Source organism: Hyperolius riggenbachi, chromosome 7 (genome assembly GCF_040937935.1).
Source record: "Hyperolius riggenbachi isolate aHypRig1 chromosome 7, aHypRig1.pri, whole genome shotgun sequence".
Classification (NCBI taxonomy): Eukaryota; Metazoa; Chordata; class Amphibia; order Anura; family Hyperoliidae; genus Hyperolius; species Hyperolius riggenbachi.
Window position 1 is genome coordinate 299,826,280 of NC_090652.1, and position 27,891 is coordinate 299,854,170.

The 27,891-nt window shown below is 44.7% G+C and overlaps 1 protein-coding gene across 4 annotated transcripts in view; it reads right to left on the bottom strand.

Moving 5' to 3' along the window:
* The window catches only part of SLC11A1 (solute carrier family 11 member 1), a 97,154-nt gene that overhangs the window by 10,058 nt on the left and 59,205 nt on the right, over nt 1–27,891 (bottom strand). For all 4 annotated transcript variants that reach the window (XM_068246065.1, XM_068246064.1, XM_068246069.1 and 1 more), the window contains exons 4-10: nt 24,288–24,407; nt 22,585–22,691; nt 19,202–19,272; nt 15,920–15,987; nt 8,198–8,353; nt 4,028–4,186; nt 1,031–1,117 (exon numbers count right to left, since the gene is read on the bottom strand). In XM_068246065.1, coding sequence (XP_068102166.1) covers nt 1,031–1,117; nt 4,028–4,186; nt 8,198–8,353; nt 15,920–15,987; nt 19,202–19,272; nt 22,585–22,691; nt 24,288–24,407 — 768 coding nt within the window. The remainder of the gene's footprint in view (nt 1–1,030; nt 1,118–4,027; nt 4,187–8,197; nt 8,354–15,919; nt 15,988–19,201; nt 19,273–22,584; nt 22,692–24,287; nt 24,408–27,891) is intronic.

Consider the following 27,891-nt stretch of genomic DNA (forward strand, 5'->3'; position numbering starts at 1 on the left):
CGCAAGCCTCAAACCTGGTACAACTGTCATTGGGTGACTGGGGTTCAAATTCAGAAAAGGGGGTGGAGTCACAAACAGCCAATCAGAGATTTGTTTCATTTCAATGCAAATTGATTCGAAAGACCGCAAAGCTCATAAACTTGGTCAGTGAGTAATTGTGTATTAGGTTTAGAAAAAGTGGGCGGAGCCAACACCAGCCAAATAAATACCCGGGCAACGTCGGGCCATCAGCTAGCGAATTAATATCGTAAAAAAATAAAGCAATTTTCATCATTACGTTATTTTCCCCAACAGTTTCTCTTTAAATATATGACTTTAATCAACAAAAAATGTTTTAAGTTCCTGGTAATAAAAGATATGGAAGGAGATTTTCTCCCTTTTGCAGCTGATGCAGCCAAGATGCGGAGAGGAGGAGAGACACAGTAGCAACAGCGGGGAAAGTTTGTCACAAACAGAAAAACACAACAGGTGTTCCTTGTGATTACTGTGATTGGTTAATCATGGCAATCATCATCACATGGCTGGTCGTTAGTTCCTGTAATAACAGCGCATGGTGTGATCACTATAATCACCAGGATAGCAGGGCTGTGCTGCTGCTACAAACACAAGCTGTTCTTTTAAAGAGAAACTGTAACCTAGAATTGAACTTCATCCCAATCAGTAGCTGATACCCCCTTTTACATGAGAAATCTTTTCCTTTTCACAAACAGATCATCAGGGGGCGCTGTATGGCTGATATTGTGGTGAAACCCCTCCCACAGTGTGATGTCAGAACCATGGTTCTGGCAGTTTCCTGTCTGTGAACCTCATTGCATTGTGGGGAAAAGCTGTTTACAGCTGTTTCCAACTGCCGGAAATTGGGCTCTCGGTTTCTCTTAACTTTATTGTTACTTACCACTTTAACGGTAACATTTGAACGATTTGGTTGTATGGTGTATGGTCACCTTTATACAAACATGTAATAATTTGGAAGCTTTGTGTGGTCATTCCGCTATCTTTGCATAATCATCGTAGCACATGAGTCTCTTACCCCTTTGTAGATGTCCACCTCCAGGGTTTTGTTGTCCGGAGTGAAGACGTGAGCGTGCGGACTGCTGCTGTTCACACACTGGTCATACTGAAATACAGACACACAGCGTTACTGAGCGTGGGGACTGCTGCTGGTCACACACTGGTCATACTGAAATACAGACACACAGCGTTACTGAGCGTGGGGACTGCTGCTGGTCACACACTGGTCATACTGAAAGACAGACACACAGCGTTACTGAGCGTGGGGACTGCTGCTGGTCACACACTGGTCATACTGAAAGACAGACACAGCTTTACTGAGCGTGGGGACTGCTGCTGGTCACACACTGGTCATACTGAAAGACAGACACAGCGTTACTGAGCGCGGGGACTGCTGCTGGTCACACACTGGTCATACTGAAAGACAGACACAGCGTTACTGAGCGCGGGGACTGCTGCTGGTCACACACTGGTCATACTGAAAGACAGACACAGCGTTACTGAGCGCGGGGACTGCTGCTGGTCACACACTGGTCATACTGAAAGACAGACACAGCGTTACTGAGCGCGGGGACTGCTGCTGGTCACACACTGGTCATACTGAAAGACAGACACAGCTTTACTGAGCGTGGGGACTGCTGCTGGTCACACACTGGTCATACTGAAATACAGACACACAGCGTTACTGAGCGTGGGGACTGCTGCTGGTCACACACTGGTCATACTGAAAGACAGACAAACAGCGTTACTGAGCGCAGGGACTGCTGCTGCGCACACACTGGTCATACTGAAAGACAGACACACAGCGTTACTGAGCGCGGGGACTGCTGCTGCTCACACACTGGTCATACTGAAAGACAGACACAGCGTTACTGAGCGCGGGGACTGCTGCTGCTCACACACTGGTTATACTGAAAGACAGACACAGCGTTACTGGGCGCGGGGACTGCTGCTGCTCACACACTGGTCATACTGAAAGACAGACACAGCGTTACTGAGCGCAGGGACTGCTGCTGCTCACACACTGGTCATACTGAAAGACAGACACAGCGTTACTGAGCGTGGGGACTGCTGCTGCTCACACACTGGTAATACTGAAAGACAGACACAAAGCGTTACTGAGTGTGGGGACTGCTGCTGTTCTCTGCAAAGAGTTTGTATGTTCTAACCGTGTCTGTGTGGGTTTCCTCCAGGCACTCCAGTTTCCTCCCACATTCCAATACCATATAGATAAGTTACTTGGCTTCCCCCTAAAATTGGCCCTAGATTATGATACATACACTACACAATACATACATAAACATATGACTATGGTAGGGATTAGATTGTGAGCCCCTGTGAGGGACAGTTAGTGACAAGACAATATACTCTGTACAGCGCTTCAGAAGATGACGGCGCTATTATAAATACTAAATGATAATAATAAGCAGGTAGCACATCAGATCATCATACATACCTACTCCTGGTGTGATACACATTTCCTCCACTTCCAGTTTGCTAGTGCTGTGTAGCCAGCCAATCACCATGCGGGGACTGAAGCCACAAGGTGATTGGCTGGCTGCATGGCGCCTACAAAATGAACAAGAAGTGGAGGAGATGTGAGGAACAGGTAAGTATAACGCTCCACTGCACTGCTTGCTCTGCATTATGTATAGGACCACCCCCAAGCTCCATGGCCCCTCCCTGACCCCACCCCAGCTGCTGGGCCCTACCACATGCACAGGGGTCATGAGGGGCTTGTATAGATGCCAAACAGCTGAGGCAGCTGGTTGGAGTCCCCTCAATCTAGTGTGTGTACAACAGAGGGCGACCTCCCTTGATTTCCTTGGTGCCTCGGCCTGGTGGAACGCTTCGGCTGAGGGCATTGTCCTCTCCACTCACCCTGCTTTATGCGCTGCTCCATCAGCCCCGCCCCCTTAGAATGTGTCGCTAGCCTGGAGGGGGGAGGCGGCAGCTAAGGGGGATCTTGTAGAAATGGATGACAGCATCACACCAATGCGGTATAAATAACATAAATTGTTATTATTGTACAGTTAAGTTTTTAGGATTTTGGGTATTGTTTTTTTTTTTACTTTTTTTTTTAAAGTGGAACTCAAAGGCAATTTTTTCTTTCCATTTTTACCTTCAAACAGCAGGGCTGGATCAGTGCATTTTCCTCTCTTCAGATTTACTTTCCACTTAGGATAGTTATTTGATTTGTACTGATGCACTGTAAGCAGAGGCAGACAACCTCTCAGTATTCTTGTATTGGGCTGCTCCTGCCTTTATGATTTCAACTTCAACGCTATTCTTGTTTTCTAGAATAAGAGCACCCTCTGCTGGTGATGTTGTGGAATATCACACGGTAATATAACAACTGTGACGTGACAAATACTGTATATAGAGGCTGCCATATTTATTTCCTTTTATACAATACTAGTTGCCTGGCTGCCCTGCTGGTCTATTAGGATGCAGTAGTGTCTGAATCACACCAGAAACAAGCATGCAGCTAATCTTGTCAGATCTGACAATAATGTCAGAAACACCTGATCTGCTGCATGCTTGTTGTCTGTGGCTAAAAGTATTAGAGGCAGAGGATCAGCAGGACAACCGGGCAACTGGTATTGATTAAAAGGTAATAAATATGGCAGCCTCCATATCTCTCTTTCTTCAGTTGCCCTTTAAAGGCACATGAGCATACATGAGGCAAATAAAAAACAAACAAACCAGGTTTTACCTGTGGCTTCCTCTAGCCCTTACACAATATATAGCCTTGTTACTAATTGTCCCTAAAAGGAGCTCACAATCTAATCCCACCAATGTTATTTGTCCATCATTGTCCAACGCCAGTTTTGGGTGAAACCGAAAAATCGGTCTGTACGTTTTTGAATTTTGGGAGGAAACAGGAGTGCCCAGAGGAAACCCATGCATACACGTGGTGAACATAAATACTCCATGCAGATAGTGTCCTGACCCAGTAAATGTTATTGGGAACATGCAGAGGTTATAGAGATATGGGGCAGATATAGGTACTCACGGCATCCTGGTTGGTCTTGTTGTAGAAGGCTTCTGCAAACACGGCCATCACAAAGAGGTTTATGATGAAGGACACCAGCAGAGCGATGGTGGACTCGATCAGGAAATACATGTTGGCCTCGCTGACCTCTTGCTTCTTGGTACGGTCCACGTCCCTGGTCTAAGGAAACGTCAGCCATCATTAAATAAAACACACAACCAACCAAAATGTTTTCAACTTACGGGTAATTCTATCTGGATGACTATAGTCGTTCAGTGTAGTCTATCTGGATGCATATCCGCGTCCTGTGTTGGTGCAGCAGGTGTGCACACATGCATGTGATCCGCTGCTTTTTCGCTGCGGGGCTTGGAGGGGATTGATTGGTGAAGGGGAACATGTGTTCCCCGAGCAACTGAAGCGCCTGTCAATGAATCAACCTGCCTCGAATAACAAGGCATGTTGATTCATAAAAGTATAAATGCCGTTTAAAAAAAACAATTGAGCACTGCCTGGTAACTTTCAGGATAATAACACAAAAATACCAAACACAAAAATATGTAAAAAAAAAAAAAAAAAAGTGAACGTTAAGAAAAAGAAATTGTGATGATTTGCTCAGCTGCCTGTGCAGACAGGCAGCCCTTTGACCATTGTGTAAGTTTGCATGCTGCAGGACTCTGGAAAGAAGAGTTTCTGTCAGTTTTGCAGCTTGTGCTTGCAGAGGAATTTGCATACGTTGTCATGCAAATTGCCTGGCCACATTCATTGGAGGCGTGTACTATAAGTACTATGTCTTTCCCACAATGCTTTGCTGGTCATTTCCCTTCCATGCTCAGTTCCTGATGGACACTGCTGGAGTGTCAGCCATTGCTATCTAGTATAGTTAATTCCTGGGGGTTGCTTTAGGCTCCCCTTCTAGCCCAGTCAGGTTGTATTATCTGTATTGCCTGTTCTGTCTTGTCTTGCCTGTTTGCCATTGTCCTGTCCCTATGGTGGCTGACAGGAAATGGTTCTGATCTATGTTCTTGGAGTATAGCTGGTGCAGCGGTTGCTGCCAGCTATCTCTTCTGTTCTGTTTCCTGGGATCGCGCTAGCTACTTTGTGCTAGCGCTGGGGATCCTTCTGTTCTGTTTCCTGGGATCGCGCTAGCTACTTTGTGCTAGCGCTGGGGATCCTTCTGTTCTGTTTCCTGGGATCGCGCTAGCTACTTTGTGCGAGCGCTGGGGATCCTTCTGTTCTGTCTTGTCGGTCGCGATTGCGCTGTCACCAACGGCGGTTGATAGCGAATCGTTCTGTCTTGCTGAGATCGCACTAGCCGCTAGCGTTAGCGGCTGTGGATCTTTCTGATCTGTGTTCCTGCTTGGATCACACTTGCTCTGGCGGAAGAGCGGTGGATCCTTCCTGCCTAGTTCTTGTTTTTCGTGTGTCTGTCTTGTCCGCTGCGCTTGCTACAGGCTCGGTGAGGTAACCGAAGCGCTCGCGTCCCCTGTTTCATGTTTGTCTGTTTATGGTTAGTTAGGCGTGCTTGTCTCTATTGTGCTTATCACGTGGAGATCGCGCATAACCGCGTGCACTGTTGCGAATGAGTGCGGTGTTCGCGGTTAGCTAGCGGTTGTTATTTTCCGTATCTCCTTATTGTATTTGCTGTGCCTTTGCTACCCTCGTATTCTATTCTGTTCTGCCTTGTGTCACGTCTCGCGATCGCACCTCTCGCGATCGCGTTCCTATTTCGTATCTGCTGTTGTGTGTGCGCGGTCGCGGAGTGGCGACTGGATTGGCGCACACACATACAACCTATCCCTTTTGCTCAATCTCATTCGCAATCGCCTCTCTTGCGATTGCATTCTGCGCTTCGTACAATTCCTGTCTGGCACTTGTGGAGGTACAGAGGATTGGTTCCTCCCCAGTGCCATCTGCCGACAGGAATTTCCCTCTACAGGTGCATAGCACCTTTTGCTGGGTTCCTGCAAATTATACGCTTGTGGAGGATCTCCGCCGTGTCAGCGCACGCGTTGTGCGCTGATCACGGGGAAAGTTCCACAATCGTGACAGAAATATATAGTTACCTTAGAGTCTGAGCTTTTTTTTAATATGTATGAGAGTATATTATTGTTACTTTAGCAAATAAGGCGATTAAAGGAGGAATTAGAGATCCGGGCACCAGCCAGCAGTTTGCTTAGATCACACCTTTAATTACATCCACCTGGAATTCCAAATGACAATAGGTCTGAAGAAGCAGGTGTTCCTGCGAAACGGCTGTCAGGCCGATTGTACCTATTGTCATTTGGAATTCCAGGTGGATGTAATTAAAGGTGTGATCTAAGCAAACTGCTGGCTGGTGCCCGGATCTCTAATTCCTCCTTTAATCGTCATATTGATGTCTGTTTATCCGGAGGCACGGATTGTCCACCTGCTACCCCCTGGATCTGCCTGTCTATGCATCTAGTGCCAACCTACTCTCGTACTCCTCCACTTTGAATTTAGCAAATAAGGGCTTGTAATTATTGATAAAACACAAATAAGAAAAAATACACCTTTATTTCCAAATACTATATTGTCGCCATAGATTAAATGTTGTGGTAGCCGGGAAAATGGGACAAAAAAATGTGTGGGTTTTATCTATAGTAGCATTGTTTATTTTAAAACTATAGGGGATGGAATTGGAGAAATTGTGTATTTTTTTCATTATTTTTCTTGTATTTCCCTATAAAAAAAATAATTACTGAAAACAAGTATCACCCCCAAAAAGCTCAATCTGTGGCAAAAAAAAACAAGATATAGATCATTTAGGGCTGATAAGTAGTGATAAAGTTATTGGCGAATGAATGGGAGGAGTGCTGAGAACGGAAAATTGCTTTAGTCCAAAACCCGCAGGCCTGTTTTGCCGATCGATATAGCACCGTGATTAATGTGTCAATCATGGTGCTGTTTTTCCAATAGTGTGATTTGATTTTTTCAGAATCGCGATCACCGGCATGCTGCAATTTCAATGTGCAAGAAAATCGCTTAGCCATCGTGCCGCTATACGATTTTCCCCACGATTGGGCAATACAAACTATTTTGCCATCAAATTTGTTTTTCCCCGTTTGAAATTGCAAGCGAATACACATGGCCATTACACCTGATGGATCACTCACAATCATGGTAGTGGAAACAGAAGGAAACGCGAAAGGGCCATAACTTTATGAAATTTATCAGGGGAAGCCTGAAGCCACATCTTTTTGCAAGGTGCATAATGTTTGTTTGCTCGTTGTGTGTTCTGAAGTGAGAAGAAACAACACCAAGCCACCCAGAGTACTCTTAGGTAGAAGGCTGCATAACTAAATAGCCTATGCTAAGCATCACTGGGAGGGCGGAGTCACATGCCAATATATTGACACAGGAAGTGTTTCTGATTCTGAAACCAGGATAATTACTGTAAAACTAGGTATCTTGAATCATGCCAGTGCACATGCATTGAAGTCTCTCGCCTTTCCGGCCGCCGCGAGTGTCATGCTGCTCCTTCTTCCACATTCCCGTCCCACGTGGCGCATGTATGATGTCACACACAGTGTGGCAGCCACGTGGGATGCGAATGAGAGAGAGGGAGCAGATGGAGGCGTGGACTGGCGGGGGGGTTTGTGCACAGGCCTTGGGGGTGGGGGGGATGGGCACAATGATATTTGTAGGGATAGCGGCCGGCCGGGGGTTCCGCTGTGTTCTTCGCTTGTCCCAATATCGCCATTACTGCTGCACACCCGATCAACTGCGTCAGCCTGAGATTTTCCAGCTTGCCTAATGAATACATTCAGTTGATTTCAGCCCGAAATCATTTAAATCATCAATCGGGCATGCTTTTTGCGGCACCGATTTTCATCTGGTTCGAGAATAATTACCAAGTCGAAGGGTCAATTAGCCGCAAAATCGCTAGTTGTATGGCCACCTTTACTCTCCAATTGGAAATCAGTTGGGCAGTAGTCATTCATGCTATGGGTAGCATTGGAGGTTCACTGCCCCATACACTAACTTTGGTGTCTCCTCCCCTAATGTCTCCACCACACTACACTCTAGATTGTAAGCTCGCAAGGGCAGGGATCTCCTCCTAGTGTTTCTTATTCTGCTGTAATATGTATGAACGTGTACTAGTTTTAGTGGTATCTCAAACCTCACAGAGTCGATTATTGATATTAAAGGCCAGCAGGTGGCGCCCATTACCTTGACCAGCGAGGAATGCAGGTATATGTTGTGTGGCATAATGATGGCTCCGATGATCCCCACAGCCTGGAGTAACTCTGCAGATCCGCAGCCGGAGCAGTACGGGTAAAACATCCCCTTGATCACCTCTTTCTGGTCTGGGTGCACCACCACGTACTGGAGGAAACACAAAGACAGATTTACACCGGAATACCGACAAATCGCTGCATATACCTACCGCAATCGCCGTCCACGCCGCACACCGGGAACCTCAGGCCACCATAGAGATGGCAGAGTTCCTGTGAGCCGGACAGGAGCTGCTTTCATTGACTCCTGACCATATCTATTAATGTAAGTCAATGGGAGCTGCTTACATTGAAAGACAGGGCCAGGAGCCAATGAAATCGTCTCCTGACCCGCTCACATGACTCTGCCGTTATAGAGACAAGCAGAGCAAGTGAGGTGCGGAGAAAGTGACGAGGGCGGCGAGAACTTGCGACGTCGGTGGTTTGAAATCTACGCTCTGGCATCCACATCAGCATTAAAACAAGGCGTAGATTTCAATTAGCGCCGTCCTTAACCGGTTATGTACTCCAAAAGTTTTGCAACACATTTTGTGGGACACATCCCACTTCATCAGGCAATAAAAAACAGAAGCAGCTTTAACCAACTCATAACAAGCATTGCGCTTCTGTGAGTTTGGGGTACTCATAGTAAAACTGAAGCAAAAAAACTGTATGATATAATGATTTCTATGTGTAGTACGGATAAGAAATAGAACATTAGTAAGAAAGAAAAGTGTCCCATATTTTTATTTTCAGTTGTATAGCTTTTTTTTATAACATTGCATCATTCTCTAAGATTTGTAGTTTACACACTGCACTCTGCATTTTCAACTATAAAATAGAGCAGAGTTAATGACCCTTTGAACTTCCTGGCAGGAAAACATTAAACTAACAAGACTCGGCTTCTGCCGATCTCGCCACTGAATCCCCGCCGTGTCCCGTCGCAGCTCACTAGCTCTGCCTGTCTCTATGACAGCAGAGCCGTGTGAGCGGGTCAGGAGCTGATTTCATTGGGTCCTGGCCCTGTCTATCATTGTAAGCAACTCCCATTGGCTTACATTAATAGGCAGTGTCAGGAGCCAATGAGAGTGGCTCCTGACTGGCTCACAGGAACTCTGCTGTCATAGTGATGGCAGAGTGGGTGGCCCAGGTGCCCGACGTGCTGCGGTGACGGCGATTGTGGTGGGTATTTGCGGCGATTCGTCGTTATCCGTTGGGATTCTGCCGTTTCTGTACCAGCGGTCTCTGGTCTTTAAAGAGACTCTGAAGTCTCTCAAAATACAGGTTTTTCTGTTAAAATCCTCTTTAACCACCCTGGCGTTCTATTAAGATCGCCAGGGTGGCTGCGGGAGGGTTTTTTTTAAATAAAAAAAAAACTATTTCATGCAGCCAACTGAAAGTTACATAGTTACATAGTTACATAGTTATTTTGGTTGAAAAAAGACATACGTCCATCGAGTTCAACCAGTATAAAGTACAACACCAGCCTGCTCCCCCACATATCCCTGTTGATCCAGAGGAAGGCGAAAAAACCCTTACAAGGCATGGTCCAATTAGCCCCTAAAGGGAAAAATTCCTTCCCGACTCCTGATGGCAATCAGATAAAATCCCTGGATCAACATCATTAGGCATTACCTAGTAATTGTAGCCATGGATGTCTTTCAACGCAAGGAAAGCATCTAAGCCCCCTTTAAATGCAGGTATAGAGTTTGCCATAACGACTTCCTGTGGCAATGCATTCCACATCTTAATCACTCTTACTGTAAAGAACCCTTTCCTAAATAAATGGCTAAAACATTTTTCCTCCATGCGCAGATCATGTCCTCTAGTCCTTTGAGAAGGCCTAGGGACAAAAAGCTCATCCGCCAAGGTATTATATTGCCCTCTGATGTATTTATACATGTTAATTAGATCCCCTCTAAGGCGTCTTTTCTCTAGACTAAATAAACCCAGTTTATCTAACATTTCTTGATAAGTGAGACCTTCCATCCCACGCATCAATTTTGTTGCTCGTCTCTGCACCTGCTCTAAAACTGCAATATCTTTTTTGTAATGTGGTGCCCAGAACTGAATTCCATATTCCAGATGTGGCCTTACTAGAGAGTTAAACAGGGGCAATATTATGCTAGCATCTCGAGTTTTTATTTCCCTTTTAATGCATCCCAAAATTTTGTTAGCTTTAGCTGCAGCTGCTTGGCATTGAGTACGATTATTTAACTTGTTGTCAATGAGTACTCCTAAGTCCTTCTCCAAGTTTGATGTCCCCAACTGTATCCCATTTATTTTGTATGGTGCTAGACCATTAGTACGTCCAAAATGCATGACCTTACATTTGTCAACATTGAATTTCATCTGCCATGTATGTGCCCATATAGCCATCCTATCCAGATCCTGTTGCAATATGACACTATCTTCCTGAGAGTTAATGATTCTGCACAATTTTGTATCATCTGCAAAAATAGCAACATTGCTCACTGCTGCATCTACTAGGTCATTAATAAATAAATTGAAGAGCACTGGACCCAGAACAGACCCCTGTGGGACCCCACTGCTAACAGTCTCCCATTTTGAGTACGATCCATTGACCACAACTCTTTGCTTTCTGTCCATTAGCCAGTTCCCTATCCATGAACACAGACTCTTCCCCAGTCCTTGCATCCTCAACTTTTGCACCAGACTTTTGTGGGGAACAGTGTCGAAGGCCTTTGCAAAGTCCAAGTATATCACATCTACAGCATTCCCAATATCCATATTAGCATTCACTACCTCATAAAAGCTGAGCATGTTAGTCCAACAGGACCTGTCTTTAGTAAACCCATGTTGATGCTGAGAAATAAGATTATTTTCTACTATGAAGTCATGTATAGTATCTCTTAGTAACCCCTCAAATAGTTTGCATACAACTGATGTTAAACTTACAGGTCTATAATTTCCTGGATCAGATTTTTTGCCCTTCTTAAATAATGGGAAAACGTGGGCTGTACGCCAATCCACTGGGACTCTGCCAGTTGCAAGAGAGTCACAAAAGATAAGATAAAGGGGTTTATCTATAACTGAACTTAATTCCCTTAGGACCCGAGGATGCATGCCATCCGGGCCAGGTGCCTTGTCTATTTTTAATTTATTTAGTCTTGCCTTCACTTCTTCCTGCGTTAAGTATTTAATATTACAGTTAGAAGATTGAGACTCTTCCGCCTCTGTAGTTTGCAACAGTGCTGTTTCTTTTGTGAAGACAGAAGCAAAGAAAGCATTTAATAACTCTGCCTTACCTTGGTCATCCACCATTGAGTTCCCATCCTCATCCTTTAAGCAGCCCATACACTCAGCCGATTTTCTGGCCGACCGATCGATCGCGATCGATCGATCGATCGATCGATCGCAAATCGGTTGGCCAATCGACCGATCGACGGCCGATTTCGATCGATTTCGATGGATTTCCATCGAACTAGCAGGGTGGAAAATTTAGGTCGATCTGATGAGATTGCTTATCAGTTTGCATTGGCCTTAATGGAAATCTGATGGCAAAAAAATGCCATCAGATCGAATTTCAACAGATTTCAAACTGAAATCTATTGGAATTCTATCCTGGTAAAAAATGTTCTAAAAACGCATCAGATAGATCATCAGATGCATTTCTTATCTGTCTGCTGCCAATCTGACGAGTGTATGGGCACCTTTAGGAGTCCTATACAGTCAACCTTTCTTTTTTTAGAGTTAATGTACTTGTAAAACTTTTTTGGGTTAGATTTGATATCCTTAGCGATTTGTTTTTCAGCTTCAATCTTTGCCTGCCTAATTTCTTTTTTACAATTTTTATTGCACTCCTTATAATTGCTTAGTGCAGCCTCTGTCCCCTCCTGTTTTAAGACCTTATAGGCATTCTTTTTCCTCTTCATTTTATCTTTAACCTTTCTATTCATCCATAGAGGCCTTTTTTTATTCCTAGACATTTTGTTTCCATATGGGATATACATACTACAGTATTGATTGAGTATAAGTTTAAAAGCTTGCCATTTCCCTTCAGTGTCTTCCCCTTGTAGTACATTATCCCAGTTCACCAAACTTAGTGCCTGCCTAATTTGAGTGAACTTTGCTTTTCTAAAGTTCATAGTTTTAGTGGTCCCGCTGCCCCGTGGCCTATCAGTCACCAGCTCAAACGTTATCATGTTGTGATCACTATTTCCCAAATGTTCTTGAACCTGCACATTTGATACATTATCTGGTCTATTAGAAATGATCAGATCCAGTAACGCATTCCCCCTAGTTGGTTCAGTTACCATTTGAGTCAAGTAATTGTCCTGTAGTGCTGCCAGAAATCTGCTGCTTTTACTAGAATGGGTAGCCTCAATACTCCAGTCAATGTCTGGAAAGTTGAAGTCGCCCATAATTATGACCTCATTTTTACCTGCAGCTTTTTCAATCTGCTGTAGTAATCGCAGTTCTGCAGCTTCATTAATAAGAGGTGGCCTGTAGCATACCCCAATAAGCAATTGGCAACTTTTATTTCCACCATGAATATTTACCCAAACGGACTCCACATCTTCGCAATCTTCCTCCATCTCATCGTTGAGGACAGCTGTAAGAGAATTCTTAACAAAGAGACAAACCCCTCCACCTTTTTTCCCTGTTCTATCCCTCCTAAACACATTGTATCCTTTTAAATTAGCTATCCAGTCATGGCTTTCATCCATCCATGTCTCGGTTATTCCCACAATGTCATAGCCTTTGTCATTCAGAATGAACTCTAGTTCGTCTATTTTATTTGCAAGGCTCCGAGCATTGGTTACCATGCACTTTGTATTTTTACCACCACATTTACCAATTTTGTTTACATGAAATTGGCTACTTGAATTTTTACCAACCTCCTTAATCTTTACACTGTCCCCACCCCCCTCTCCACCCTCCATAATGATAGGTTCCCACTGTCTTTTTACCTCATCTTGTCTATGTATTGAGACTTTATCCTCCCGCCTCCCCCCAGATCCTAGTTTAAAATCTCCTCCAACCGTTTAGCCATCTTCTCCCCCAATGCAGCTGCACCCTCCCCATTAAGGTGCAGCCCATCCCTGCTGTAGAACCTGTAGCCGACTGCAAAGTCTGCCCAGTTCTCCAGGAACCCAAACCCTTCCTTCCTACACCAATTTCTCAGCCACTTATTTAACTCCCTAAGCTCCCTCTGTCTCTCAGATGTAGCACGTGGCACTGGCAGTATTTCAGAAAACACCACCTTGGAGGTCCTTGCTTTAAGTTTATCTCCAAGTACCTGAAAATCATTTTTGAGGACCTTCCATCTCCCACTAACTTTGTCATTGGTGCCAATGTGTACCATGACAGCCGGGTCTTCCCCAGCCCCACCCAGTAATCTGTCAATTCTTTCCGCTACATGCCGAACCCGAGCACCCGGGAGGCAACAGACTGTACGGCATTCGCGGTTTCTTCGACAGATTACCCTATCTGTGCGCCTAATAATTGAATCCCCTACCACCAGTACCTGTCTAGCCTTAGCTGCACTCCTATTCCCTTTCTCGTTACAGCAGTCTGCCCCTTGGTTGCTAAGGAGCACATCCTGCTGCAGCATTGCTACTCCTGAATCATCCTCCCCAATATTACGCAAACAAGCATACTTATTAGTGAGGGACAACTCGGGACTAGCCTCCCTGCCACTTTTTCCCCTACCCCTTCTAACTGTGACCCAACTAGCGGCTGCCTCTGCTTCTTGGTCCGGCTGTACTCCACCCTCCTCATCTTCAACGGTTCCATCCAGTGTCTGAATCGTGAGATCCAAGCTCTTCTCCATGTTGTGTATGCTTCTCAGTGTTGCGAGATGCTTATTTAGCTCTGCGACTTCCGCCTCTAACTGAGCAACACGCACACACCCAGGGCAACAGTAAACACCCTCAATCCGCTGATCAAGGCATGCATACATGTTGCAGGATGTACACTGTACAGCATAGTCCAACATGATGACTTTTGTGTGGGGAAAAATTATTTAAAGTAAACTGTGGTGGTAAAAGATGAAATGGGAGAGTGAGTGTAGCTGGGGAGGAGGAAAGGGAGAGTAAGTGAAGTTGGGGAGTGAGTGAAGAGGGGGGGGGGGGGGAGGGGAGGAGGGGGAGGGGGAGGAGGGGCGGGAGGGGTGGAGGTGGAGTGAGTGAAGTTGGGGTGGAGTCCTCAAAATTTAAAGACTACACCACAACGTGCCTAGCACATTCTAACCAATGCAAAAAACCACAATATTGATTGAAGGTTTTTTTTTTTTTTTTTGTCCTTACCTACTTCCTCTCACCACTCTCTTTGTGCCTGTGTTGTAACGCCTGTTTTTAACGCCTATGCCACTTGTGTCGCAGCCACTTAGTGAGCAAGCCACTGACTGAGCAAGCTCAGTACTGAGTCCTGAAGCTGACCAAATACCTCCTGTTGCAGCCAGTCCCTCCCCCTAGCCAATTGCCTGCTGCAAAACAAACTAGAGGGAAAAGAAAAAAAAAATTGTACTTTTAAAAACTGACACTTGCAGTTGGCTGCAGTTGGCTGCATGAAAGCCCACTAGAGGGCGCTCCGGAGGCGTTCTTCTGATCGCCTCCGGCGGCCAAAAGTAACACGCAGAGCGGCGGCGATCAGGCAGCACACGCGGCTGGCAAAGTGCCGGCTGCGTGTGCTGCACTTTATTTCAGGACCTGAGCGCACCCTCTGGCGGTAATGGACGAGCTGAGCTCGTCCATACCGCTAAGGTGGTTAATATCAATGCCCTAAGGGCCCGTTTCCACTAGGAGTGGTGGAAACCGTCCCCAACTGAAACGCCACATCCCCACGGCTGCACACTAAATAAATCACCCCAAACTCCCGGGGCAAAAATCCTCAACTTTCCAGGTCGTGGATTTTGCTGCCCGGGGAGGCAGAGCTTTGAGCTGTAGCTCTGCCTCCATGTGCGTCAATCCGTGTGTATCTCTGCCTCTCCCCGCCCCTCTCAGTAAAAAAAGACTGAGGGGCGGGCGGAGGCGGCGATCCGGGCAGATAGACAGCCCAAAGCTCTGCCTCTTCACGGAAGTGCTCCCCGCAGTGTGCCCTGGGGAGTTTGGGGAGGTTTATTGACTGCTCAGCTTCGGGGATGCAGCGTTTCAGTTTGGGCATTAATATTAAATAGGATTTTAAAAGAAAAACAGGTATTTTGTGAGACTTCAGTCTCCCTTTAAGGGGGCAGAGTCCGCTGATACTTAAGTAGTTAAAATTGCTTATTTTGCTAGGCTAAATTGCTAGGCTGTTAAGCCATGCGGCATCCCCCAGGTAGATTTTCTACGGGTAAAAAAACAAACATTCCGCAGAGATCACCTGACAGGACTAGAGATGTCGCCACCTGTGATAAATATCAGAATATAAATCAGGGTGAGGAAAGATTTTACAATGGGCAAACACTGACTACATAATCTATAAATGAATAATGTAAAATATTTATTATTTTCACTACAGTTCCTCTTTAAATAAATAAAGTATAAATCCGTCCGTGATTGTATCACTGCAATAATCATTACTGTCAGGCATGGAGTCGCTGGGGGTGAAGAGCTGTACATTGCCATATGGGCGGAGCTACAGTGTACCAGGGGTGGAGCTTGATGTCTCACATAGCATAACGTCATATCACATTATACTTTTAAATTATGAGGATTTTCTGTCTGCGTCTCACCTCATAACCAAACGTCACCGCCATTATAGTGATGAGGAGGGCAAAGAAGGCTTCCAGCTTCCGGAGTCCTGTGGAAAAGACAAACACTATCCCTATAAGCGACATCTTTCAGATCCCAAAACATATTACTAAGACAGTATCTGGTCATGGATAGGCACACCTTGCCGTGGTTGTTGGGTGCTCAGACTTCATGCAGAAGCAACATCGATCCAATATCAGCAATTCAAGTTCAGCTGGCACACCAATATCAATAATCAAGCAGTTTATTGTATGCACAACATGACAATTGTTTCGGGGCCACGGAGGGTCCCCTTCATCAAATAAAGTGCAGATGAAGGGGACCCTCCGTGGCCCCGGTCTGCACTTTATCTGATGAAGGGGACCCTCTGTGGCCCCGGTCTGCACTTTATCTGATGAAGGGAACCCTCCGTGGCCCCGAAACAATTGTCATGTTGTGCATACAATAAACTGCTTGATTATTGATATTGGTGTGCCAGCCGAACTTGAATTTCTCATATTACTAAGACAAGTACAAAGAAAAAATGTTCTATACATACCTGGGGCTTCCTCCAGCCGCCTTCAGGCAGGTTTCACACTGCGTATTGGGTAGCGGTCCGGGGAACGCCCCGCCCCCCAAAAACAGGCCTTACAGGAAGCAGACCATACAGGAAGTGACACTGTAGTGCTCACTTCCTGTTGCCGAATCGATGAAGTGCACAGAAGTGTTTTGCTAAAATAGGCTTCCGCGTTTCTGCAATGCGTAAAACTTACGTCGGACCGGATGTTTTAAAACATGCACATTGCCATACACGGCAACGTAGGTATGCGCTCGCATTAGATTAGGGACTTCCAGCGCACCTCAACGCGTTGCGTGTAGTGTGATATGCCCCATAGACTTTCATTGCCCTATTGTTAGGGTGAACCATACCACACCAGTGTGAAAGGCCCCTCAGGCTGATCGCTCCCTCGCCATCTTCCATTACCGCCTGGAACCTCCACTAGGCGTCCCGGGAATTTCATACGTCGCCACCAGTCGACGCATGCGCAGTCCGGCCGCGCACGCTCCTTCATCTCTCTCGCGCAGCTGGGAGCGTTCTGCACCTGCATGCACAGTACGCCCCCAACTGTGAAATTACCTGGCTGCGTAGTGGAGGGTCCAGGCGGCGGAGGAGGACGGTGAAGGACCGATCAGGCCGAAGGGGGCTGGAAGATGCCCCAGGCTTGTATAAAACTTTTGTCTTTACTCGTCTCAGGTTCTCTTTTGTGTGCTCATTAATGGGACAATATTTCTCTCACATGGGATCATTCAATCTGATTCGCAGCATACTAAGTTATTATCGGGAGGTGATTATCGATGGTTCCCAAAAAGGGGTCGATTAAGGCACTTTCTCTCTTCAAATACAGTCATGAAATCCAACATTCCAATGGAACACAGTTCCAATTCATTGATCCAAGTCCCCGTGTGAGTGATCAGCAATGAGATGCCGCCGTCATTCACAAAAACCAATAGTGACACGTCCACGCATTACTTCCTGTTTGCGTACTAATAATACGCACAGGAAAGTTATGCGCAAGGACATCTTGTGGCCAAATAGTAAAATTACACCTACACACAATTTTTTAAATAAACAGACCTATACAGTATTTACATTTAAAATTAGTCCCTTACCGCCCACACTCCCCAAAAGGTACACAAATAAAACTTTTGTAAATATATATATACATACAATTAAAAAAATACATAAATAGTTACCTTAGGAACTGAACTTTTTAATATGTATGTCAAGAGGGTATAATACTGTTACTTATGGGCTTGTAAATTGTGATGGACGCAAAACTGAAAAAATGCACCTTTATTTCCAAATAAAATATTGGCGCCATACATTGTGCTAGGGAAATGTTACCATAACTGGGGCAAATGGGCAAGTACAATGTGTGGGTTTTAATTACGGTAGCATGTATTATTTTAAAACTATAACGGCTGAAAACTGAGAAATAATGATTTTTTTTTCCATTTTTTATTCTTATTATTCCCATTAAAATGCATTTAGAATAAAATAATTCTTAGCAAAACGTACCACCCAAAGAAAACCTAATTGGTGGCAAAAAAAAAAACAATGTATAGATCATTCCAGCGTGATAATTAGTAATAAAGTTATTGGCAGATGAATGGACACAGCGCTGAAAGGTGAAAATTGCTCTTGTTTTTAAAGGGAACCTGAGGTGAGAGGGATATGGAGGCTGCCATATTTATTTTCTTTAAACAATACCAGTTGCCTGCCAGTCCTCCTGATCCTATGTCTCTAATACGTTTAGCCATGTACCCTGAACAAGCATGCAGCAGATCAGGTACTCACCTGATTCAGGTTTTACTGGACTAGCTATATGCTTGTTCCAGGGTTTTGACTCAAACACTACGTATGCCAGAAGATCAGCAGGGCTGCCAAGCAACTGGCATTGTTCATTAATAAATATGGCAGCCTCCATATCCCTCTCACCTCGGATTCCCTTTAAAGTGAATGGGAACCGCATTTAAAAAAATGAGACAGATACTTACCCAAGGAGAGGGAAGGCTCTGGGTCCTATAGAGCCTTCCGTCTCCTCTCCTGGTCCCCTCGTTCTGGTGCTGGCTCGCCCAGTAGCAGTATTTGACTAAATTAGTCAAATACTACTTTACCCGGCCGAAGGAGGCTTCAGAAGTCTTCAGGGAGCCCGAGTGCTGTACTGCACCTGCGCAAGCACGCTCTCTTGCACGCTCACGCCTGTGCAGTATGGAGCCGCACGTCTTCTGGAGGACACGGCTCCCGAAGACTTCCAAATACCCTTTCGGCGGGGGATTGAAACGGGGAGGAGCCAGCACAGGATAGAGAGCACCGAGAGAGGAGATGGAAGGCTCTATACGACCCAGAGCCTTCCCTCTCCTTAGGTAAGTATTGGTTTCATTTTTTTAAAAATGCGGTTCCCATTCACTTTAAGGGGAAAACCCCTTGGAGGTGAAGTGGTTAAACAACTCAGCTAGTTACGCATGTCTGAGTCTTCAGTTAACCGCATCCACTAACGTTCCAATGGGTAGACCGTCGTCACGCCGTCGTTGAAATCAAACCTGCTTAGACATCGCTTGTTCTTCGCAAACCATCGGGGAACGCTTGGTGTACGTAAATATATGATCGCATAACGCTCCCATCTGCATTTGTTTACATAAAGTCAGAATTCTTAGCATGTCATTCGCCATCCCTACTCTCCCTCCCCTCCACAGACATCAGATGCCCATTGTCGTCTCACCGTATTTATCGAGGAAGAGAAAAAACAGCGTGTCTATGATGGTGATCAGGACTCCGCCCCACAGAGGAATCCTACGGGACAAAACATGAATTGCCAGCAGTGAATACAGAGAAACATGCCAGACTCCATCATTGTAGACCCCTCCCCTTCCACCACAGGTACATAAAATAATGTATTTTAGGTATAAAACTAGAAACCTTTTTACAGCAAGTCTGAAGCGGGAAAAAAAATGATATAAAGAATTGTATGTGTAGTACGGGTAAGGAATAGAACATTAGTACCAAAAACAAAGATAGGGACACCAAGAGCCAAATATAGTGTAGTATGTACTGGTAATATGGGATGAAGTTGGTAGAGTAAATACAAATATATTCACAAAGCAGGGTTACCTCAAAAGCAACCACTGTAACAGCAGGTGGGGAGATTAGACCTGACCCCACTCAGGATTAAGAAGTCTCTCTCTCCGTAGATCAGGAAAAAGAGGATCACACCCCTCCACCAAGGGTGGACTTATAACAATATAACAGGGATACAGAGGCGCCAGAAGAATAAAAAGGTCTAAAAAGTTTAATATTTGTGGAGGCAGTGGTGGAGTTACCTCCTCCAAACAGACACAAGATATGCCAACAAAGTTTAGCAGAACAAATGTATTTACATACTCCAGGGGAAAATGCAATAAGTTTTGCAGGTATGACCCCGCTTCATCAGGCAATAGGTAGGAGTAGGTACAGTGCAGGTCTGTACTGGGCCAAGTGCCTCTGTTAGTATCTGACATCACTATTCTGTCATTAGTATCATTACTTATTAGTATTAAGAGAGTCTTATATTTTTATTTTCAGTTATATAGCTTACTGTCACAGTTGCCCTTTTAAAACCACACTCTAGGCCAGAGGTCCCCAAACGTTTTGGGTCGAGGGCCGGGTCAACATACTTCAGACTACTGGGGGGCGGAGTATACATAAAATGATGTAGAAGTCTTTGCAGGCCAGACAGTGAAGCATACCATGCAACCTGCAGTTCAATAGGACAACAGTGTCACCTGATTTGAAATTTGATTGGAAACCAGCGAATTACTGCTTTCTGGCTTCATTCTATATGCAGGCCACCAATATGTAAAGATGTAGCTGACCGCATCTGTAATACATTTTGTGTGTGTGGGGCTGGTAAAAAAGCATCAGGGGGCCACATTCGGCCCATGTGCCTTAGTTTGAGGACCAATAAAATGCCTTTTAACCACTCTACCTCTCCCAGCCGAGTATCTACGTCCCTGCAAAACACCCCTTTACCCCGCAGGGACGTAGATACTAGTCCCTTGCCGCTGCGCACTCCAGCTCGCTCCCGCATTCGTTATCACCTCCAATCAATACAGGGGAGATGAATGAATGGGAAGGCAGTGCCCATTCATTAATCTAAGTCTCCGTGTCAATGATTGCCGGCATCAATGAGATGCCTGCATTAATTGTAACTGCATAAGTAACACAGCCACGCATTACTTCCTATTCATATACTTAAAGAGAAACTCCGACCAAGGATTGAACTTTATCCCAATCAGTAGCTGAGACCCCATTTTACATGAGAAATCTATTCCTTTTCACAAACACCATCAGGGGGCGCTGTATGGCTGAGATTGTGGTGAAACCCCTCCCACAAAGAAATTCTGAGTACGTACTCTTGGCAGTTTCCTGTCTGTGAACCTTGTTGCATTGTGGGAAATAGCTGTTTACAGCTGTTTCCAACTGCCAAAAAAAGTATGCAGCAGCTACATCACCTGCCAACAGTAAAAATATCACCATGTAATAAATGTCAGAATATGAAACAGGGATTTAAAAGATTTTACAATGGGCAAACACTGACTAAATCATTAATACATAATTATTGTAAAAATGAAGCACTTTTTTTATTACATTATTTTCACTGGAGTTCCTCTTTAAAGAGACTCTGTAACAAATTTTTCAGCCTTAGTTCTTCTATCCTATAAGTTCCTATGCCTGTTCTAATCTGCTCTGGCTTACTGCAGTCTTTCCTAACTGCACTGTCTCTGTAATAAATCAATACATATTTCCTCTGTCCTGTTTGTCGGGCTAAGGCTTGATTGTGTGGAATGTGCAGGGCTGCTTGTGATTGGTAGAAGCGATACACACCCTCTGCAGGCCCCCTGCACACTCTGAATGACTCACACACTATGCTTAGCTGAGCCTATTAGAAGCTGGTTAGTTTGTTTGTAAACACTGCCTAAAACTGTTAATTACAAGCCAGGATTGCAGCAGAGAGTGGCAGAAACAGCACAGAGGGGCACAGGAGAAAATAATGAATAGAATGGTATGCTTTTTATTGTAAGAATATTAGAGTACAGATTCTCTTTAAGTACGCTAATAGGAAATAATGCGCGAGGACATCTTGTGGCTAAATGGTAAAATTACACCTACATACATTTTTTTTTAATAAAAAGACCCATACTTACATTTAAAATTAACTATTTCCCTTCGACACTCTCCTATAGTACCCAAGTACATTTTTTGCATTAAAAAAAATGACAATGTAAAAAAATATATAGTTATCTTAGGGACTGAAATTTTTTAATATGTATGTCAAGAGGGTATATTACTATTATTTTTTAAATTATGGGCTTGTAATTAGTGATGGCCACAAAACTGAAAAAATGCACCTTTATTTCCAAATAAAATATTGTCGCCATACATTGTACTAGGGAAATAGTTTAAATGTTGCAATAACTGGGAAAATTTGGGCAGATAAAATGTGTAGGTTTTATCCAAAGTAGAAGGTTTTACCTTAAAACTATAATGCCCAAAAACGGAGAAATAATGATTCTTTTTCCATTTTTTTCTTATTATTCCTTTTAAAATGCAATAAGAATAAAATAATTCTTAGCAAAAAGAAAGCCTAATTGGTAGCGAAAAAAAGAAGTAATAAGTAGTAATAAAGTTATAGGCGAATGAATGGAAGGAGCGCCGAAAGGTGAAAATTGCTCTGGTACTGAAGCGGAAAAAACCCTTAGTAGGAAAGTGGTTAAAGTTATTTTTAGTCTCACACACGTGTCCAATTTGTCCCAAATTATAAAAAAAAACATTGAAAACTCTAAAAAACAGTGCTTGGGTCTGTATATCAAGAAATTGAGAACCTAACCATTCAACTTTCATTAAAATTGATCGGAAAAATGTTATTAAATAAAAACATGAAATTTGATCAGATTTCTTGAACGAATAATACCACAAATGTTTTTCGTTTTTCCGTACAGCCTATCATTTTGCCGAATTGCCATAAAATTGGCCACTCTTAGGCAACAGGCAATTGGCTGTAATTTCTGAGCAATGCCCGCCCCAGAATATGGTAAACAATGCAAACATAAAGCACAGCAGTCTTACCGGCCTGTAGATAGGAGGCTGAAAGCAATAGCCGTACCGATTACTTCCTGCATGTCTGAGCCAATAATAGCCAGCTCCACTAAAATCCATAATATCCAGCGAGGAGCCTGCGGACAAAGATGACACCTTACATGAAAATCATTCCTGAAGAGCTAGATAAAATACCATGGCAACCACTGGCGTATCTAGAGGGATGCATGCATGGCTCGTGCCCTGGGTGCCACAGCACCATGTCTGCACCCTTGTCTCTTGTGCTGCACCGCCATACTGGGGGATGCCTTTCACTACCTATACTGAAGGGACAATCTCACCACTTATGCTGGGCTGGGGGGCTTTGTTATGCTGCACTGGGGGGCTTCATGCTGGGCTGGGGGGCTTTGTTATGCTGGGCTTGGGGGCTTCATGCTGCGCTGGGGAGCTTTGTTATGCTGGGCTGGGGAGCTTCATGCTGCGCTGGGGGGCTTTACCCTGGGCTGGGGTGCTTCATGCTGCGCTGGGGAGCTTCATGCTGGGCTGGGGGCTTCATGCTGGGCTGGAGGCTTTATGCTGGGCTGGGGGGCTTCATGCTGGGCTGGGGGGCTTTATGCTGGGCCGGGGAGCTTTATGCTGGGCTGGGGTGCTTCATGCTGGGCTGGGGGCTTCATGCTGGGCTGGAGGCTTTATGCTGGGCTGGGGGGCTTCATGCTGGGCTCAGGGCTTTATGCTGGGCTGGGGGGCTTTATGCTGGGCTGGGGTGATTTATGCTGCGCTGGGGGGCTTTATGCTGGGCTGGGGGGCTTTATGCTGGGGTGCTTTATGCTAGGCTGGGGTGCTTCATGCTGGGCTGGGGGGCTTTATGCTGTGCTGGGGTGCTTCATGCTGGGCTGGGGGGCTTAATGCTGCGCTGGGGTGCTTCATGCTGGGCTGGGGGGCTTTACCCTGGGCTGGGGGGCTTTACCCTGGGCTGGGGTGCTTCATGCTGGGCTGGGGGCTTTATGCTGGGCTGGGGGGCTTTATGCTGGGCTGGGGTGCTTTATGCTGGGCTGGGGGGCTTTATGCTGGGGTGGGGTGCTTTATGCTGGGATGTGGTTAAAGGACATTGGTGGAGAGTGCAGCATGAACTACCTTATATACTCGCGTATAAGCCTGAATTTTCAGCACAAAAAATGTGCTTAAAAGTTACCCCCTCGGCGTATATGCGAGTTAGTGAAGAAAAACAGATGGTGAAGCAGGTTTTGTTACTGGCAGAGGAGCGTAAGGATTGTGTATTATTGATCCTGCTCTTGCCAGCTGTCTCCCTGCTGTGTCCGTTCCCCCCATCCCCTGCAACATGGTGTGTAGAGTGCTCCACTCAAGACCACCTGTGTCCCCTGGCTTGTGGAGCAGAGCGTGCAAGCAACGTGTCAACGGTGAAATGATCGGGGATTCTTCCTGTGTGGGAATCGCTGTGTCTCATATCTATGATGTCATCTATTAGGATCTTCAGACATAGCTGTATCATCCTTGGGGCACATCTGGCTATTGTGGAGGGGGCTGACTTGTACTGGGGAACATCTGGCTACTGTGGATATACTGGGTAGGGGGCTTATACGCGAGTCAATCACTTTTTCCAGGTTTCTGAGGGAAAAGTTGGTACCTCAGCTTATACACGAGTCGGTTTATGTGTGAGTATATATGGTATTCTCAAGTTTATAATATTCCTTATCTATCAGTCATGGACTTACCTTGGGGTAATATGCCCGACAGATTTCTCCAAGATCTTTACCCGTCACCACCCCCAGCCTCACCGCCAGCCGCTGGCACAGCAGTCCGAGGATTGTGGCGCCCAGCAACACCCACAGGAGCTGCAAAACACAACACGCGATAGGACAGGTATGGTGCATTCACAATAGACAATATATGCGTCGCTCCATGTTACAACCAGCCCTATTTACACTCAATATGTTGTGTAGCGCCGCATCCCATTTGAAACAGGACGCAAGGCGACATACGCGACGTAACTCAATGCAACTCGATGCAATGCATTAAAGGAAACCTGAGATGTCGGAATAAAAACATTTGATACTAACCAGGGGCTTCCTCTAGCCAGTGGAGGCTCCAGCTCCAAATTTTTTGAGGCGGAAGTACAAAGGGGGTACAATGGCTGGCTGGTGGGGCCCATTTGGGTGATCAAAATCAGTGTTTATATTGCAAGCTTTAGATATTTCTGCCTAACCAAATGTAAACATTATAAACAGAACTCAGAGGCCCTTGAGCAGAGCAGATTGTCCAAATGATGGTGCTAGTATTGAAGAAAAGTTAATTAAAGATGTACTTGGCTAGTTTGCTGGCATAATTTAATCCTTACTTGCTAGCAAGCTGCTCCTATGTGGACAGATCACAGACAAATCATTCCAGTCCCCAACTAGTGTCTCAAGACAGGAAGTTTTGAATCAGGATTATTTTCTTGATTCAAAACGTCCTGTTTGTAAAACACAAGCTCTAGTTTATTTACTCATTTAAAAGAGAAACAGAAAGCTTTCAGCTTGTAAGCCTTCTTCAGACTCTGTTCCTGTTGACTCACAATGTTAGAACATAGGCGGGAGAGAGATATTTTTGCAAACATAAGTTTCATCCAGATACATTAATTACAATCTTGCAAGGACTATGAAGTATCAATGGCAAATAGATAAGAACTTTGGTTTACTTATTGCCTACATAGACTCAGGCTGACGTGGAGAGTTATTTACAGACCCTATCTTATTCACTTGATGCTGCTGGAAAGAAACAGCTGAATGTTACTGAGCAGGGGGCACTTAGGGTGGGGGGGGGGGGGGGGGGGGAGTGGGCACCAGTGGGTTGATTCCTGTATAGGGGGGCAGTGCCCCAGCGTGCCCAAGTGTAGCGCCAGCCCCATGAGCACTGATGCATCCCACGCTGTCCTCCCAAGTGCCTCCGTTCAGCCGCAATCACTCGCGGTAATCTCAGCAAGACTTTTATTCTATATAAAGATATTCCCGAAAAAGGATTTAAACAATGATGCTAGCCCGCTTCCCTGCTCCCTGCACAGTTTTTTAGCAGTTGGACGGAGCAACTGCCACTCACTAAATGCTTTTGAAAATAAAGAAAACCCTGAGAATCCCCCATGAGGAGATGGGCTAGTCCAAAACCTGTCGGTTCTGTCAGATTTCTACTACTCACTGTAAGTGACAGCAACATAGGAGAAAAGTAATTTATGGCTCATTTTACTCTGGAAAAAATGTACTTCTTATTTGTGTATGTTTATATTTATATTCAATTTTACAATTTTTCACCATAGTGCCCCGTTTAGTAAATATTTGGCTATTTATTTTATTTTTTTTTACTGATTCTCATTGACTTTAAAGGACACCCGAGATGAAAAACAAATGAATCAAACAATTGTATCTATCCTCCTTCTCCTAAAAATGCCTTTTTAAGATATACCCCAGTTTTATTTTATATTTAAATTATACATTTAAATTTATATTTAAATCTACTTTTTAAGTTTTTACTGTTTTCTTGTTTGTGCTCAATGACACAGTTCATAGATTTCATCTCTGCCATATTTCAATGAATATTGACCCTTTTTATCTTTTTCCCGCTCTCATGCCATTTTCTGCTAGGAAAGTGTTTTATAGTTGTAATTTCTTATCAGTGATGGTGACACTGTAGTCTGATCCAGTCCTGACTCACACTGGGTCCGTAAGGACAAGCCCTATAAGTACATAGGCATACAAGCATGTCACTTGTTGAATATAAATTCTAAAATAGATGAACATGGAATCACATAGTTATGTGTTTTCCTCAGATGGGGTAACTGATAAAGCTATACAATGAAAGCTACTCTATATGGAGGTCTTTGCTTATCCCCCACACTCCTGGCGTCGCCTCTCAGAGTATGGTGTAGCTATTCCATACAAATTACACAATCAGGCCCCACTGACACTGAAAGAATGCACTCCAAAGAAACTCCTATCGTAAATGTAGGGGACTAATAGCCCAGATATGGAGTTCTCAGTAGGTAGCAGTGCATGCATTCAGCTAGACAGAGGAGGTGTCACCAGTATGAACAAATCCACTGATTCAGTCAACTCAAATCGATCGGTCCCTCGTTTGATTGGCACTTATACACTACAATCACATGCAGTTTTTGAGATCTTTAAACACTACTGGCCAATATTACAGAAAGACAAGGACTTGTCCAAATTCCTGCCCCCCAACCCTCTGGTGACATATAGGAGATCAGCCAATTTAAGGGACCTCCTTGTCCACAGTACTTTCTCCAATAGCCCACCTCAAACTTCAACCTGGCTACCATCCAAACCTAATGGCTCTTTTCACTGTGGGAAGTGTAAAGCCTGTAAATATATGCCAACAACTAAACAGTTCATATGCCCACAAAATGGGCGGTCTTATAAGATTCTTTCATTCATTACATGCAATACGAAATCTGTTGTGTATGGAGCGAGATGCAAGTGTAATCTTTGGTATGTGGGTAAGACAACACGAGCTCTGAAAGAGCGAGTGCTTGAACATATTGGAGATATTAAGCATAAGAATGACACCCCTATAGCGAGGCATATGAACCAGGTACACCCACAGTCCAGGTTTGATATATCGTTTTGGGGTATACAACAATGGAGGAGACATACTAGAGGAGGCAACCTTGACAAAAAATTAACACAAGTTGAGTCACAATGGATTTTTCGTCTAGATACAGTTGCACCTCATGGCCTTAATGAGGATTTCAATTTAGCCTGTTTTTTATGAACATGTGATTAGGGAGACATTTAGAGGGGGATAGTTACCAATATAGGTATGGCTCTCCATATCCGGCACCACGATGAGTACCCCCTGGGAGGCGGTTATGGGTACAGTCCCTGTTAGACATCATGCACTGATATATATACTATCATATATGCCACCTTTCCTTAAAGAGCTTTAGTGCACATAATCCAGGTAGTGCCCAAGCCTCCATATGGGAGGACCGGGAATAGTGACTCCATGTGGGGGAATCCCTAACCCCCCCCCCATTTTGTAATGCCCCTCTGACATCCACTCTCCCCATGCACCCCTTTGTGTGTGTCCTCATGATCCCCTAGGTTGGACACACTTTGCCATCTTGTCGTGGCTCATAGATGTTTTCTGCACTGACCCAGAGAGGTGGCGAAGATCTTTATATGCCATCATGCATTTATAGCCTGTCCTTCTATATCCTGTGCATATCGGGCATGGTTGCTCTCCTGCAATGGTTTTTATTAATACCCACGTAGATACGCTGTGCATAGGCATATATATGTGATTTGCATATACTAGGTTGTAAATACA